We start from the raw sequence: 18,028 nt of genomic DNA, 5'->3' as shown, positions 1-18,028 counted from the left end.
GCTTTACAACAGACGGACCTTAACTGGATTACTGACGCGTCTTCTGCCCGATGTGAGACAGTTCTCCTCGTCTCAGCCTATGAAGCCTGATATGAACCAAATCACAGCCACAGTGATGGCCGAGCTGATGAATCAAAATAGCTTTGCCTAATGCTGCACTGTAATTAGGGCAATGGTGCTGCATAATAATTTATGCACAAATGGGCCTAACGTGTCCTGTGTCTGGCAGACTGTACACTGCCGAGACAGTGTGATGAGTTGATTGCCCCAGTTGATGTGAAACAAACAGGCCCAGCTCCTGTGCTCTGAGCTATTTGCTAAGTGCACCTGCAGAATATGGAGATTACATGTGAAACAGCAGCAACAGAAGTCACAGGACAGAAAGATTTTCAGAGGCAGCACTGGGCGACTGGGCGTGCATGGCAGCTTTATACAAAACATTTTTCTTCATTAGCCTATAACAGAGTGAGAGGGCTTTCAGCATGATGCTGCTGCTGCAGCTCTCAGATATCAAGTCTGTCCAAACCTGGTCCAAACCATAAGTGGCTATGGAAGATAAAATCACTCCGTTCTCTGCTGGCTTCATTAGATTATCTTGTGTCTATAAACGAGACACCTAATGGGTATTCGAGAAAGGAAAGTGCAACTGAAAATGCGAAAATAAGGAGTTTTTAATGGATTTTGGTCCAGTAATGTGTCAGAGAAGTCTCAGCTGTTCGCTTGTGATTTTGTCTGTGTTGAAAGGTGCAGATAGATTTCTATTCACTAGTTTCTCAAAATGACTATTATAATAACTATTTACGATAGTAACTGACCTAAATGCTTATGCTGTCCAGATCATTTAATTTGAAATGAGCAGTCCAGATCAAGCCAGTGAGTAGAACATGAATAGAAATAAAATTAGAATAAACTCCTCATTATTGTCTTCCTCCGGTTAGGTTCCAGATTACATCCCCTATCATCCATAATCATAAAATACAAACTGCGTGTAAAATCTTTCCTGACTACAGTGTGAAGTCTTGAGTAATTGCTAGAAAGTGTCAAACCTACCTTGCCCCTTGTCCAAAAGGAATCTCCAGTCATTTTGAGGTCAACTTGTCCTTGACCTTTGACCTCTGATGTTTAGCCACCATAATCTCATCAGTTTGACCTTGAGTGGAGGTTAGGGTTTTTATTTTCATTTTTCTCCTGCCATTAATAAGCTGTAATAGAAAAATTGTCCAAAGTACAATATTTGTCTTTTAATAGCAGTGTGTTGCAGCGAGTCTTGGAATATACAACAAATGGGAGACACAGTTAAGGAACAAAATCATCTATTTTTATCAGTTATCATGAATAAAAACAAAATCACATAAATCTAAAATAGATGAGTGTAAATGTGCTGTATAAACGAATCATTTGATTAAAAATAAAAAGATAAAAAAAAACATTTTCAGGATATAGAAAAGGTGGACCGATTTGATCCCTACTGCACTTTTATTCATGATTTCACCTCATTGATTTGACTATGACGTGAATGCATGGTGTGTAATTCATCATTAGGAGCATGACTGTAAATGGTGTCTCTTTAAAAGCCCGAGTGGGCGTGGCTAAGTGTCATGTGACAAAACGCGGATATGGACCGCAACCGGACTAAACAGGGGTAACAAGATTTCCTCGCTCAGCTGACCCGTGTTTAAAAGCCCAGGGTAACCACCAGCTGGTCCAGAGTCAGTGGAGGGCAGTGGCCCGCGGTCTGCGCTCGAGCTCGCCGGAAACTGAGGAGGAGAAGAAGGAGACGCCGGAGGGGACAGGTCAGTCCAGGTAGGTCTGCGGGCAGCACACTGGTAAACTTCACCGTCAAAGTTTATGTAGAAACAGCCGGAGCCACGGTAGCTGTCCCAGCCGGTGGGCACTGTGTGCAGTGTGTGTTTTTCACACGCTGCTGCTGGTGACAGCCAGTGGGACACAGTTACTGAAGTACAACAAGTTAGCATGCTAGTTAGCCGGCTGAGCTAGCTGCCAGGAGCTGCAGCTCGCTGTGTCTCATCAGACTGAACTTGTCTAAAGCAACACGACGGTTCTTGGTGTAGTTATGTAGCAGTGTGCCCTGTCTGCTATTACACAAGCCGCTGTCTGTTCTTGGATTTAGTTGTAAAGGTCAATAAACCAGTTAGCAACTTAGCATTAGGAAACAGCAGTGCAATAAGTGGAAGTATTTGAGGGCCCGTGCAACAATCCTTCTCTCCTGAATGGTGGGCAGTGTGGCACCGTATTAGTAGAAGTCCATATTGTTCCTATGAACAGTGTTTTCTTTGATTGCCACATAAATGTATGTATTATATGTAGATTCGAACGAGAAAAAACACTGAAATCTTTGAGTGAAACAAGTTTTACAAACGAAAATTAAACAAACAAATGTGTGACTGCTCCTGACACTCCTCACAAACCAATGACAAACAAATATGTCACTAGCTCAGTGAAAAGTTTCAACTAGGGCAGGTTTATGTGAACGTTTCACACCTCCCACTCTCCTATTCACATCTCTTGTCCCATTTGAGAATAAATGATAATTAAAGATAAAAAGTAATATCACTTTAGTCAGTGTTTTAGTCAGGCAGACATTTAACTAAATGTCCCCAACCCTGACAGATCTACAGCAACTGCTGCAAAATATGTCAGTTTAAAGAAGAGAATACATTAGGCAAGGCAATTTTATTTGTACAGCCTATTTTTACAAACAGTTTGTCCCAAAGGGCTTAACACAGCATCATTACAACATCCTCTGTCCTTTGACCCTCACATCGACTGAGGAAAAACTCCCAAGTAAACCCAGGAGAAACCTCAGGGAGAGCAACAGAGGAGGGAACTCTTACCCGGACATGCAATAGATGTTGTTTATAGACAAGGAAAACAGTTTACAACACAGAATATGGAAAAACAACATGGAATATGGTAAAACATGGAAATTGAATCAGTCAGTGAACAAGAGCTGATGAATGCAGCTTCTAGTGGGCAGGCTGGGTCATATACAGGAAAGGCAGGAAGAGCAGGCCAGCTTAACTGGTTGGCAGACTGGTTCATGGGCAGGGACTCGGAGTGCAGGCCGGTTTAACAGCAGGGGAGAGGAGGTCATGCAGGCGGTGGCTGGTGCAGAGAGATGGAGCTCTGGAGAGATCTGTGGAAACACAGAGTGAGAAACACCAAGGCCAAACGGCAAATACAACAGATAATGACAGTTGAATGTGCAAGAGGAGAGGGCAGGAGAGGGCTCCTGATGTGTCCCCCAGCAGTCTAAGCGTTTAGGACTTTAGGAAAAAGTCTGCAAAAGATGACGACATCTGCAATGTTAACATACCGGTAGCATAGCTATAAGATGGTTCAGGGTTACCTGAGCCAGCCCTCACTAAAAGCTCTGTCATAGAGGAAGGTTTTAAGCCACAAGTATGTAAAGCAGCTTGATGTAAATGACATCATGTTCAGTGCTGCAGCCACAACATTAAAAGTGGTGACTGTTTTTATTGTTGTGGCTTTCGTTCATAGTTTCTATTATTTTCCACAGTTTCATGGCCTGACTCAGTCACAACATGACAACATGAAACCAGTCACCTGTTGTAATGTTGTGGCCGACCGGTGTAGATCATGATGTTAGTTTTTAGGTTCCACTCTCCTCCAGTAACTGACACATTGCTTCATGTGTGTTTGTGTGCTCTTTCAGCTCCGTCTGTGTCCATCCCAGTAGATTTTAACAAGTCAAACTGTCATGCCAGTCCCGGCAATGGCAGAGCCTGTGGTTGATCACCAGAAACGGTTTCAGGCTGCCGTGGATGTCATCCATAACCTCCCCAAAAATGGTATGCAATTTTTTACAGCCCTGGTGTTATGATGCCAGCAACTTTCTGACAGAGAGAAAAGTGGCTGGTGAGGCTCATTAGAGTAGAAAAATTAGGCTATATTTGTTATTATAAGATGAAACTGTGTAACAAAGAGTGAATACAGTCATTGCACACACTCTAATACTTAAATAGAAGAGAGCGCTTCTATGTGACAAAAAGTTGCTGGTTACGCTCATTACCATGTAGAAATGATTCATGAAAACTCACATTCAAAGTTCTCCTTTTATCCAGGTGTTGTTACACAGTTCCATCCTAATAACAACTACAGTCACTTTGTGAATCATTCAGCATTTAATCCAATCCAAAACACTAACTCTCTCATTTGTGAACAGGGTCCAGTTCACTGGAGAAATAACAAGCAAACGTTAACCTTGATAAACGTGTGTTACCTACAGGCTGCTACCGGCCGTCCTATGAGGTGATGCTGCGGTTCTACAGCCTGTACAAGCAGGCTGTGTGTGGACCCTGTACAGTACCGCGACCAGGCTTCTGGGACCCAGTGGGCCGCTACAAATGGTGTGTATGAGTGTGTGCCACTGCCTATGTGACTCTACAGAATCACTGGCTGTCCATTTGATGTGATAAATGGTTTTCTTACGTATACAGGCATACTGCAACACCATCCACTAGATTTCAATTCAGATTCACATTTTTTATAAGATGATTCAACTAATTGTGTTTGCATGTTGGCATTACAACACACATTTGCTAGATTTGTTTTCATGGGATTTTGTTTCATGTTCTCACTGTATGGATTAGTAACTTGTCCTCGTGCCTGTTAGTAAGACCCAGTCTGAGCTAATCTCACAAAATTTTTCAAGTCACCTTGTCGGCATCACAAAGGGCTTTTGTTGAAAGTTTATAGCAAAACTTCCTGGTTCATAATAGGGAGCTGCAACATAGGTATGACGCTAACATACAGGGCATTTGAGCAGATGTTGACTGTCAAGTTAATTGCTGCAGGCTGTCTTTTTAAATGTTTTAAAATCGTAATCACTTCACCCTCTTTCCCAAAACAGTTCTCAGAGCTGTTCACAGTTTGATCATCTGAGACTGAGAGCATCATCAAGTCCATTAATGGAGTTACTTGTGCCAGGATCTATCTGACTTGGCACAGCTAAAAAAAAAAGAAGCAGTGATTGATGGGTGAAATCAGAAAATGATTGACAGAAAGCCCTCTGAGAAATTTGAACAGGTTGAGGAAAATGGCTTAGCTGGTCACAGTCAATTCAGGAGTTGAGAGGAAACACTCACTAGAGCTCTGCAGATCTGACCCCAGACTTGTCATCCTCTTTCTCCAGCACAACTTCACTGTGCTGTGCACAATAAAAGACAGATTTATATAGTCTGACCTGATATTTAATTGTCTTTAAAGAAAATATCAAAAGCTCTCCAGTCATTCTAAGAAACATATTTTAACAATGCTCAGAGCCGCCATAAAAAGTAAAGTTGCCAGCCTCAGTTGCCAGTTGAGTGTTGCACAGTGATCTTGGAATTCCATCACAGTGTCAACATGGTGGAATGTAAAAAGGGGGAAACCATCGACATCACTTTAACTGCTGCTGCTAAAAGTCCCAAATATAAACAGTCGCTCTGCTTCATCCTGTGTGTGTGTTTGAAAATCCAGGAGGAAACCCAGAGGACGTTTGCCTAATGGATAATGTTGTACTGTACTGTAGGAAGTCAGGGCAACAGGGACAGACACAGAGGAACAGCAAAGAGCTCGCTTTGATTTTCCTCAATAAGCTAATGGAAAAAAATCAATCACTGTGACACTGCATATAACAGTAGTAGAATATTATATAGGCTTACTTAGCCAAAAATGCTGTGGTCTAATCATATTAAAGTTGTATTTTATGTGTTATGTGTGTGTGTTAGGGATGCCTGGAGCCGCCTGGGAGAGATGAGCAGCGAGAACGCCATGGCTGTGTATGTGGACGAGATGAAGAAAGTAGCTCAGGAGGTACGTGACAGATTGATTTATTACTTTTTAAATGGATGAATAATCGCATTTTAAGTGAAGGATTTTCACATTTGCTCATCAAGCTCACCATAAGGCCCAGTTCAGACATTAACACTCATCTGTTTCACTTAAGTTGTTTTCATTGCTCTCTCTTCTATCAGTTCACAGTAACATTATGAATTTGAAGTGAGGCGTTAAACACAAATATGTCTGCGAGCAGCTTGGAGCCCGATCAGATGAGCACAGGGACTTGTATTGTAGTGAGCAGCGATCAATAAAGGATTCCACTGATCTGCAGGTCATCGACACTATGCCCATGAATGAGAAGACGGCCTCGCTCTTCCACCATTTTGAGCCTCTCTACCAGGTGATCGACGATATGCCGCGGCCTCCAGAGTCTCTGCTCACACTCAGAGAAGGTGAGTGACTCGGACAATCTCTGTCATTTTTCATGTGAATTAACCACAGACAACATGTTTCCCAGGTTAAGTTGTCTGAAAATGTCATACCTCCATATCACCTGTTTTGATTTCAGATGTGGTGCTGACAAATCATAAACTGAACCTTTGTGTGAAATCAGCTCTTAAAAAGCGTATCTGCTTACTGTCCTTACTAGCAATGATATAGCAAAAGATTGAATTTAATGGACTACAATGTTTTGGTCATGGACCTTCATGTACTCAGTGTGAACACATGGCAGTCTCGTTAGTGGTCAACTGGTTACACCTGTGGCCCAAAGTGAGCTCCTCCTCTCAGGTCAGTCAAACCTCTGCAGGTGGATATCGATACATTAGAATGTCATGGAAAAGTTTATTTCAGTAGTTCAATTCATATAGATCAATTATACAGATTCAATACACACAGACTGAAATATTTCATGTGTTTATTTCTTTTAATTATAATGGTTAAGGCTTTCATTGATCCTAAATTCTGTATCTCAAAAATTAGAAATATTGTGAAGTAGTTCACTATTGTAACCTAATGGCTCCACACTCTAATCAGCTAATTAACTCAAAACACCTGCAAAGGTTTCCTGAGCCTTTATGGTCTCTTGGTTCAGTAGCTACACTATCACGAGGAGGACTGCTGACCTGACAGTTGGATTCTCTTTTATTGAGATGCACCTATACAACAAATACATAATACAACATTTGTTATGTATAAGCATGTAGAAAATGTACAATAGTCAGGACAAATGAACAGACAAACTGATATTTTTCATATAACAAATCTAATGTAAATTTGTACATATGTTGTATTATGTATCTGCATGTTTCATGTGAACTGAAGTTGAGACCTATCTGGAGCTCACTTTGAGCCACAGGTGTAACCAGTTGACCACTAACGAGACTGCCATGTGGTTGTGTAGCCTGCTTCTTGCTTTAAAGAGGAACTATGCAAGTCTGGTCGCTTTTTGCTGTTTTGCTACCCCTCCGCCTGGCCATGTGCAACAAAGCCATCGAAAAATCAATACATGGAGCAGTGGATAACACATACAATGTTACAACGTGTATATTTGTGTAGTCTTAACCGTCATAAACAAAAGCTTGCCGGTTATGGAATGCTACAGAGACGAGAGCTGAGACACCAGGGCAGCGGCCAAGTACTACACTGATGTTACAAGGTTCGTTTTCAGCCATGAGACGCCAGGTGGAAGGCAGAGAGCCTCCGTTCTCACTCGTAACAAGTCACAAGTCATGTAGTTAACTATCACAATTACTCCAGAGCTTTTTAATTAAGGTAAAAATGTAGCATAGCCATGGGAAAAATCCTGCTTAGTTCCTCTTAAAAAGATGTTTAACACTCTGTCAGCATCTACCTGATGAAGGTCCATGACCAACGTTGTAGTCCATTAACTTGAATCCTCATTGCTAGTAAAGGACAGTGTGCTAGTGTTTTTCTCTTATTTCTATGTTGACATTGGTCTGTTTCACCTACAGTACACACCTGTCAAAGACTGTTTTGCTTTTTTTTGAGTGCAAAATACTATATTTTTTTTCTTTTTACTCTTTCCATTCATTAGGAATAAATGAAATGAGTGATAGTGGTACAGATACAGAACATTATGAGGAGAACCTGCAGCCCCTTTCTGCTCTGTGGAGCTTTACAGTGACTTTACAGTGACTCAGCTCATTGTTCATCTCTCTCAGCTCTGAGCATAGTGTTCAGCAGCAGGCAGCTGTTGACAGAGAAACCACCTGCACAGCAGCAAACAACATAGTGGAGAATTTAGCAGCAAAACAACTATGTACTGAACCATATTTAGATTCCAAAAACGGAGCTAGAAGAGAGGGAATACTGAACACAAACACCACTAAATGACTGTAGCTCTGTCTCTGCTGAAAGGTTCCCATTTACTATAATGTTTGCCTGTGTGATGGAGTTTTAAAGTAGTGCAACATCGAACGTCTCAAACAATTTGCACAGTACATACATTTTTCAAACAAAGCTTTTCAAAGACTACAAACACTTTAAGTATTTGTAGATAGATACATTATTCATCCCTAGTGGGAAATTAAATTGCCCAGTAGCTCAAGTTTAGAATTTTAGCCCCATAGTCCAGGTTGTACATCTGTACATCTGACCTCTGTACATTTACACAGCTGTCAAGTCCTTTGACAGTCTTGCACACCAGTTTCCATTTGTATTCAGCTTCATAGGAAATATGCGGGCCTGTTGTTAATACATTTCAGTGTGAATTTGAACAGAGGGTTGTTTGTTTCTCATTGTAGGTCTCAAAGGCAGTGAGAACACTGAGAGGCCAAAAGAGATCAAGAGTGAGGATGAGGAGCAGGACGGCCTTAAAGAAGAGTCCTCACTCTCAGAGGATCCAGAGCAGGAGCTGAGCCTGGCCGAGGTGATAGACCTCACTGCCAACTCCATCCCTAATGGTACGTAATAGATCTAGCTGCTGTCCAACAACAGTTTTTAAGTTTCCTTTCTTTTCACCTATCATCAATGCAGTAAATGAAATCATTATTATTGTGAAGAGAGATTTAGACCAAAATTTAATCTTTATACTGTTCAACTGTTGCATTTGTACAGCTGCACATTCTGCAAAACTATACCGGTTTATTCTAAAAATTATCTAAAACTTCTTTTATAAGGGCCTATTTATTGCAAATCAACTCCTTGGTAGTTTATTAGTATTTAACTAGTATTTAACTAGTTTAACTGTCATCTACTGTGTTTGAAAAGGGCATTTAATTTGAAGGGCCAGATACAGGAAGTCGTGACAATCACTTTCACGGCAGGACAGGTCCCTATTTTTTTTTTCTTTTCGTCAAATCGACTTTATCCGATGTTGTTACAGACGTTTCTAGTTTGGAGACTCTGACGTGAAAGCAGGTATCACTGCTGTTTTCAACGATTAGCGGGTGCTGCTGTGAGCCCCGACCCTGTCCCAAAGCACTCACTGGCGGTCAGTCTCGCAGTAGTGTGATGGTACAGTCCAACAGATCCATGAGCAGTCCCTGCTGCAGTCAGAGATTAGTCTACTAATCGCCATTAATGGTCAACTATTGGTCAACCAAGAAAACTTTTGGTCGGGGGCAGCCCTTCTGTTAATACAGCTACGTGCACTGATCCACTTATACACAGACATAAAACCAGTGTTTCTCACATGTCCACATCGCCTGTTGTGCCGCTACAGACTCTGGAGTGTCCGAGTGTTTGGTGTTAACAAGTGACTCAGAGAGTGAGATCTTCTGTGACTCTGTGGATTCAGTGGAGCAGCTCAGCACCATGAAGGTACGACTCCCTCAGTCCTCCAAAAGGTGGATGTAGCACTGGTAACACAAAGAAAGCAACTCAATTATATTGAAGAATGTCAGACAACGAGGTGAAAATAAATACATTTATTTTTATGAAAATAAAGTTATTATTGGTTTCTACAGATTCCAGGCATCAAGTCCAATGACTTCCAGAACGGCCACGTGTCCCTGGAGTCGTCCCTCTGTCTGGAGGCCCGGCAGGTCGGAGCAGGTCAGGGTGGGGAGGGAGCAGACGACGGGAAGGGTCAGGGTCCCGTCAGCAGGAGGCGGGACGGAGGGCGAGAGGGCCACGCCCACAACTGGAGAGAACGTAAGACACCACTAACAACACTACAAACACAACCTGAAGTGCAACCTTCAGCAAGACTTCCACTTCCTGAAACTATTTGTCTCATTAATAACAACAATACTGTGACTGTGGTCCACAGGTGGTGTTCCTCAGGGCAGCCCGAGGTGGGGGGCCCCTGGTGGCGGTGGAGGAGGAGGAGCAGGACGAGGAGGTGGGGATGGTTCAGAAGGCGGGGGAGAGAGGCTGCACGACACCCAGCTGCAGCAGCAGATCGTCGTAGCTCTACGGCGGCTCAGAGAGGACATGAGGAGCGTGATGGACAGGCTGGAGGTGGTAGAGAGGCTCGCTGCCACACATGTAAGCTCACATGTTTATTTTATGAGGATGATCATTGTTATAGAAATTCAAAAACCTCCGATCACCTAATTAAACAACAGCTTTGGTTGTTGTAATAAATATTGAAGTTGAGGAATGAAAGGGGAGGCTAAAGTAGGCCAGTATTAAAAGAAAGAAAAACAAGGCAAAAAAAGGCCCAAACCAACAAATTATTAGTGTCTTAACACTTTATTCAATTAAACAGAACTACAAGTATAGTTTCTTCTTCACCTGAAATGGCTGCTTGCTGTAGTTTTTAATAACCAAACAGGAGATAAAGGGGCTTTTGTTCTGGACTATTTTCAGTGGTGCATGAATGCACCTTTGCTGCTCTGTGTTGCATATATTATGCAGATACTTGTTACAGGAAGACGTTCAGTGTTCGTTTGAGAGTTGTTGACAATAATAAAAACTTCACCAGTGCTCACTGCTGCTTTCTGTGTGTCAGGTTCAGGGTGCAGAGTGGAGACCCTGTGTGCAGTGTTCAGCTTCACATCAAGAGGTAAGAGTCACATAACAGAGTCTGAGCTCCGTCACTCACAGTGACAAACACTTCCAGCCCTGCAGCTGCATGTGTCGTCTGACTCATAACTTCACTGCTTTGGTTCAGTCAGTTCTAATCAACCTGGTTGATGTTACTTTGCATCCAGTGAAGGCGACGTGTTAATACTATAATAACTTGTTGTTATGCTGCCTCCTAGTGGTCAAAGCCATTGGTACTGCTATAGAAGTCATCTTGATCTATGTGTGTTCAATTGAAATATTTACAACTTTGTTGCCAGCAGTGTAAATGTAAAAAAAACACAGGCAGGCAGTGATTCTGTTTTAAACACACATTTAGTGAAAGTCAGTTGTACTTTGTTTTGTTATTTGATGCTAAGTTTCGTGCCAATTTCCAGATTGGTTTATTTGTCTCTAGTTCTCTAGAAAAAAAAATCCTTCCACCTTTTTTTCATAACATATTTGCATTCAGCTATCAATTTCATAGTTATTCCACAAGTAGCTCTAGTCATTTTAGACCCCCTCATTCCTGTACCTCATAATCTCAGTTTAGTGTACTCTACCGAGGGTCCAGAATATGGAATTCATTTTTGAAGTAATCTTCACAGCAGTTTAAGAGAGCAACCAACACTTTCCATATGGATCGCCTATATAAACTGGGTCAGCTCAATATCCAATTATCTTACATTTATGAACTTTAACTTCAAGCTATGTCACTCTCGTCTGTTCAGACCAGTACAGACCTGTGTCAGTGCTATGTCAAATTATGCTTGTTTGTTTGTATGTGTAAAACATTTTCTATGGTTTACAAATTGCATATAAACACTGTAATCTTACCCGAGAATATGTGGTCTGGAGAATGCCACTCTACAAGCCCCTGAAGGTTTTTTCAGCATCTCTCCTTCACATTTTCTTGGAACTTACATACAGTATTGTAACTTCTGAAAATTCCTTTATGTGAAAGTAAAAGACAAACTAACAAAAAATCTGCACATTTCTGGTTTTATAAGGGGTTTATGAGCACTGTTGTGATGTATATTAACTACATTTCGTTTTTCCCCTTGTAGGAGGAAAGGTGGTGGCCGTTTGATGTGTCTGGTCAGACTGTCCTCCTCTTCCTGGTGTGGCCCTTCGTTGCTCAGGGTCTGGTCTACCTGCTGAGGAAAGCCCAGAAGAGAAGTCGCATATCTTCATGAAGTGAGCTATAGAACACACTCAGCCACAGCGATCCAGACGTGCAAGACGCTACAGACTGACTCTTAACAATGAATCATGAGAAGACATCCACCACCGTCTTCCTACGCAGGGACGAGGGGAGGGAGAACTCCGTGGACTTGGTGTCTGTGTGGACACAAATGTACCTGGTTGTAATGTACACGTCAGGACCCAGAACTCCTCTCACTCACCACAGCTAATGAATCTTTATTTAAGCCATTCAAGCTGATTCATCCCCCGACCTGTGTCCTCCTGCAGTATACAGGAATCAGATACTCAGCATGGTACTGTCGTCGTCGTCCTCATCATCAAACCTGGAGAAGCTCTTACACTGATCATAAGGTGCCTGAATTGAAGCGAGGATTAATGTGGGATCCAACTGTGCATTCATCTCATTCCCTTCTTATCTTTCTACCACGAGATCACCATCTTTAGAATACACAGAACGTTTCATGAAGGTACAATCTGTGTCATAAACAGCAAAATGTGAAAACTCTATGTGCTTTCCATTGGGAGAAGACCATCTATAGATTTCATTAATGTCCCTGCCTCTAAAAATGTCTAACTACAATAATACACTACAGTATGAATGTGGTAGGAACAGCCCAGACATTATCTGTAGAACTGCAGTGAGGACTCTCTGGCTACACCTGCCATGTCATTGTAGCCTCTGAGCTCTGACTCTTGAGCTCAGATTGTTTTGTCAGTGGCTTCATCCACATTTGCGTTGCTCTGGTGCTCCTCGTACATTACATCTAAACCACATTTAATCACAGTGTAACGTCTGTGTCTCACTTTGTGGATCCAGTTTACAGCATCTGATTGTTTTGTGTCACCCACTGTTAACCCAGGCGTGAAACACTGATGTAAAAGAAAACATGGTCACTAAATTATGAAGAACTGGTTCCAAACTGCCCTGTATTACACTGAAGCATGAGGTCAAATTAAAGATCTATATTTACTAGAAGGTGTTGACTGTGTCAAGTCTGTGGGAGTAGTTTGGGATTTTAATGTAAAAGCCTCAAAATCTGAAGATCCTGAAAATAATACAGATACGAAAAAATATAAATATTCACATAAAGAGGAATATATGACTTTTATATCTCATGGTTTTGACTTTTGTATCTCATAAGTTTGACTCTATTATTTTCATTTTTTACATTTAACCTTTATTTTGACAAGGAGGTCCATTGAGAGCGGGCTCTCCTTCTCTTCACCCATTCTAAAAATGAGCATAGCTCATTATTTTGACTTTATATCTCAATTATAATTTTTAATCCCATAATTATGACTTTTGCATCTCATATTTATCTAAAAATGACCTGTGTATCATTTTGAATTTTTATCATGATTTACCGAGGGGATATTTTCAAAAATGGGCTTCCATCTGAGATGTCAATCTGATATTTTTGACATCCATCCATCCATCCATCCATCCATTCATCCATTCCCTTAAAAAAATACAAATCAATTTCCAAAACAAATAATTTAATATATTATGTATAATATTTATATACACAGGTTAACTTAACAAGGCTTTGTACAACTGTTACAAAAATTGGTCCACACACAGTCACACACGTACGTTAAGTACATGCACAAGGGCACAGTTAGAGAGAAGGACTGAGAAGACTGAATCTAAATATGATTAAGAAAAAACACTGAGTCTGGCTGGACAGGCAGCTGGGTCCAGCTCCATTGAGTTTTTTTTTTTTTACAGACTCTACAGTTCTGGGAGGGAAGCACACAGAAAAAACGTGAAAAAAGAAAAATGTAAAAAATATCACTTAGGTAAGACTCTGTGGTTTTGGATTTAAAGAGGTTATTTGCTCACTTCCATCCGCTCCCATGACGACGCCATCTGATATGATAATCAGCTGGAGAAACACTGAAGTTTCTCTCTTGGCTCACTTTTTGTCCATTACCGTTCACACTGTACAGTTATCCAAATAGGAAAAGAAAAAAAAAGAATAATTTTGGCATGACTTCACATAGCTGCCTCAAACACTTTGTTCCTCTGACGAAGCAGGCGTCAGCATCCTCTGGTCTGTCTCTCCAAATACACACACACACACACACAAAACTACACACACACGCACGCGCATACACACACAGGGAAGTACAACAGGTGTGTGTTGAACACTTTGCATATTTCTATACGTCACTGACCCCATGCATGCTGTGTTTTAGTCCATGGAAGCTTTGGCATGATGCCCAAGTCACATCATCCACAGTTTGTTCTGTTCCCATGGATCTCTGACGTTCCCTGTAGATCCACCGGGGCCGTGGAAGGGCTGAGAAGTAAACTCAAACTGCTTTTGTGCAATGTGATTTTTGCCCACGCGGATACAATTAATGGCATCATTAGTGAAAATTAGCTGGGGGAGGGACTTACAGCAAAGCCGGTCTGAAGTGAAGGTGAGTTGGACCAGCAGCACCTGGGCTCTGGAGCTGGATTCAGATATGTGATATGGCTTTGCTTTCTCTCTCCACTCATTCTAAAAATCATTTTAGAAATATAAGTTGCAGCCCCCGTGTTTAGGACTTTGTAAAACATTGTCTCTTTCAATTTTCCACTGGATTGTTTGAATTGTTTTCTACAAACAATTCCATCAGAATAACTTTTCAGATGTTTTAATCAGACAGCGGCTTCCACTGATGTTAATTAGGGTTGACAGGCTTGCTGTTGTTTGAGAAGGATTACCTCCTGGGTATGTTCCCTGGATTTCTCACCATGAATAAAGATGGATTTAAAATTATGAATGTAAAAATGAAATACAGCAGCTTTAAAGGGAAAAACCAAGAGCTAACCATCCATACCATGGTTTCATTCTTTGTTTTTCCCGCTACTATTATGTTTGACAACTGGTTATAGAGAAGATTCATTGATGAACCTCTACTGCAGAGGCAAAATGCACCACAGACAGGGAAACTATGTGCTAAAATTATCAAGCTAAGTGTTAATACCTTGCTCAGGGAACGATTCTGATTGACTACAGCCAAGCCTCTGAGTCCCCAGCTACTACCGTTCAATAACTTGGTCTTATTAGTGGACACACTTCGGTCCCACTCCTGAGCTCATGCAGGTATTTCTTCTAGGAAAAGTGATGTGATGAAAATCTGGTGAGAATTTCAGAGAAAACACCAGGATCTCAAACCCCAGTGTTGAAGGGAATTACATTTACAGCCAATTTGTAAGTAAAAGGATTAGTGTATATATGCAAAAAACAGGTTTCTGGTGCAACCTCCGGATGGGAGAAGGCTGAGGTCAAAACTCTGGGATGGGCTGGATTTTCGTATGGATTAAAAATTTAACAGATTCAAATGTACTTGTGTTGTTTTTAAAGAGACACTGTAAAAAAATAAACTCATTTACAGTGGAATCACATTTCCAACTGTAACCCAAATAAAAATCCAAAAGGGAAGAGTCTTGATACTGACATCCCTCGATTAACATGGAGACTTGGCTTTAGAAACAGCGATGCAGGTGATGCAGTGTGGGTGAGTAAACGTTGAGTACTTGGTACTGCATTAACAGAAGAAGCGGTCGGGTTAAACTACCACCGTGTGACGGCGCCACGCTCTCGTCTTGTCCCGCGGGTCCATGGCCGACCTCCTCAGGACCACAGCAGAGGATCCAGGAGAGCTTTGGTCTATCCATCCTGAGGAAGAGGAGGAGGGGACAGGGGGACTCCTCTGGACCAGACGAGGGAGGGGATCTATTTGCTGATTTGACTTGGGGCCAACAACTGATCCCTGAGAAACCCCAACACACCCACGCTGACCCGGTGCGGCCTCGCTGACTCTGACCACCTCCACCCTCTCCGCTCTCCCCCCTCTGACTCTGTCCTCCATCCTGCCCAGCTCATAGTCCAGGTTCATGGACACGGCCCTCGTCCTCCCGCCTCTGGTCTTCCTGTGGCGGACCGGTACCGGCTGGTTCCAGTCCGGCTGCCTGGTCCCGTGAAAGCTGGAGGCCTGGTGGAGGCCGGGGAGCCTGGTGGGAGAGATCCAGACGGGGGCGGCGGTTCGTCCTCTTCCTGGATTGTCGGGTCTGGGGCGGGAGGGAGGGTGAACCACGGGTGGGGGTCTCGCGTACGTGGCGTGGCTCTGTTGGTGCGAGTAGAGAAAACTATTTGGGCGTGGCTGCAGCTGCGAGGTCGCTCTCTGTTTGTTCTCCTTTCCAGAATTCTTTGTGCCATTGTTTGTTTCCCTCTCCGCAGCCTTCACACCCTCCTCTCCTCCGCCCGGTGAATCACTTCCCTCTGTGGTCTCTCCATCTTTCACCCCGTTTCCCTTTTCATCCTGTTTCTCTTTTTTTGGGATGATCTGTTCACCTTTGACCGCCTCTTCCTCGCCTCCGTCCTCTTCCTCTCCCCCTCCCTCGTAGTTGCTGGCTTTGACCGGCTCGTGCTCGGAGTCCTCGTCGGCGCTGCTGCCCGGCAAGTGGGCACTCAGGCTTTTTTTACGTTTGCGGGTCACAGCGGAGATGATGGACTTGGGTAGGAAGTCCCTGGCGTTCAGGTCTTTCTTGGAGCCTGAAGACTGCTGAAAGGTTGAAATCCAAGTCAGAAAATCAGAAACTCTAACATTCCTGTTTAATTATCCATCATCGTATTCCCTGATTTAAAGGGGTAGTTCAACATTTTGGCAAGTTGGCCCATTGCCATAATCCCTATAGTTTTAGGAGTAGGTTTGTTACCTTTAATTGTCGGTGCAAGCTATTTTTAGAACGGCGGAGCAGAGTCGCGAGCTGCTCAGAGCTACTGCTCTTGGTTTCCCTCATCAAACTCATCAAATATACAATCCAACAACTCTAAAACGCTCTTGTGGACAAGTTGTGACCTGCACATTCAACTAAAGGGATTATGGTTATGGACCAATTTGCCAAAATGTTGAACTATCCTTTTAAAGTACAAGTGACCTTACCTTTGATTTAAGTGAATCACTGGTGGTTGAATCTATGAGAAAAGAATAAAACATGAATTAGAACAATTCCATTATTGAACAAGTGATGTGTTAAGTGTGACATCTAGCTAATCACAGCACACACTACCAGCACTGCAACCTTCCAGTAAAACTCAAGGGACTCAAGCTTTAAAACCAGGAAAATAACTGCGACTGTTTTCTCTGATTTCAGTAGCAAAGAAATGTAACTTGCCTGTAACACTAACAAGGCAGAGGGGTTATGGTCGTTAGTGGAAACTACGACTAATGGAAAGAAAATGAACGGGTTAGTTCAATCCAGCAGAATCTAATATATAAAGAGTCAATAGAAGCCACCACACACAAAAAAACAAGAAGACCTGTTCCTACCGAAAAGGCTGATCCACTGTCTCAGCTAGAGGAAGACAAGTGTAGAAAGGTCCAGAAAGAAAGAGAGATTGAGAAAAGGTAGGAAACATCATGAGTATTCACAGGCAGAGATATAAACAGCAGAGGAAACAGTACAGACAGAGATCTACTGGGAGGGAGACACTGAGCTGAGTTTGACTTCATGAGCCCAACGACTTGTTAGGAATACAGAATGTGACGGTAAGTTAGTTAAGTATTAATAGGCTTAATTAGCATTAGTAATCCTTGTGCCTGTGTCCTGTGTTCCTCTTAGATTAATATGAAATATTAAGAAAAGCTTCCAGGTCAGTTCATACATGAGGCCTTCAGAAGCAGGAAGAGCAGGAAGTTAGTATGCATCAAACAGTTTCTGTATGTGGCACATGGCCATCACTAATGTGGAACTGCTCTAAACAAACCTGCAATACAAAAAAATACATAAATTAACAAATAACTGGATAAAAACATCCAGTCCAGTCTTAAAGTCTGGCTCCATTCAATTCCATTTTATGTTCAGGGAGGATCACCACCATCACCACCATCTCTCTGCTACCAATGTGGATTCAGTAATGGGAGAATTGTGAATTCTACTATGTTTATAAAGAGACACCTTTTCTCTACAAGTTGTACTATTTAGATAATAATATAAACAGGTTGAATCAGAAAAACACTGCCGGGATTGTACTTTCCTTTTTCTAGGAAA

At 42.2% G+C, this 18,028-nt stretch overlaps 2 protein-coding genes across 17 annotated transcripts in view; one reads left to right on the top strand and one right to left on the bottom strand.

The window, feature by feature from the left end:
• The first annotated feature begins 1,593 nt into the window (after window positions 1-1,593).
• acbd4 (acyl-CoA binding domain containing 4) lies at window positions 1,594-13,002 on the top strand. The gene is made up of 11 exons (XM_085762511.1): window positions 1,594-1,803; window positions 3,698-3,833; window positions 4,271-4,391; window positions 5,754-5,838; window positions 6,137-6,257; window positions 8,571-8,729; window positions 9,491-9,588; window positions 9,735-9,921; window positions 10,040-10,257; window positions 10,724-10,777; window positions 11,844-13,002. The coding sequence occupies exons 2-11, from the start codon at window positions 3,743-3,745 to the stop codon at window positions 11,970-11,972; spliced, it is 1,263 nt and encodes a 420-aa protein (XP_085618637.1). The 5' UTR covers window positions 1,594-1,803; window positions 3,698-3,742; the 3' UTR covers window positions 11,973-13,002.
• A 2,342-nt stretch (window positions 13,003-15,344) lies between these two features.
• LOC146967668 (rho GTPase-activating protein 23-like) overlaps window positions 15,345-18,028 on the bottom strand; it is a 60,493-nt gene continuing 57,809 nt past the window's right edge. For 10 of the 16 annotated variants that reach the window (XM_085762505.1, XM_085762507.1, XM_085762500.1 and 7 more), the window contains 2 exons: window positions 16,921-16,952; window positions 15,346-16,539 (listed from right to left, as the gene is read on the bottom strand). In XM_085762505.1, coding sequence (XP_085618631.1) covers window positions 15,544-16,539; window positions 16,921-16,952 — 1,028 coding nt within the window. In that variant the 3' untranslated portion in view covers window positions 15,346-15,543. Of the gene's footprint in view, window positions 16,540-16,920; window positions 16,953-18,028 lie in introns of all 16 variants that reach the window. The other 6 variants (XM_085762496.1, XM_085762494.1, XM_085762497.1 and 3 more) reach the window with 2 other exon arrangements.

The sequence above is a fragment of the Trachurus japonicus genome, chromosome 19 (genome assembly GCF_045865225.1).
Source record: "Trachurus japonicus isolate A0001 chromosome 19, Traja_1.0".
In the NCBI taxonomy this organism is placed as follows: domain Eukaryota; kingdom Metazoa; phylum Chordata; class Actinopteri; order Carangiformes; family Carangidae; genus Trachurus; species Trachurus japonicus.
The sequence above is the reverse complement of the archived record's forward strand: the minus strand, read 5'-3'. Positions and strand labels throughout refer to the sequence as shown.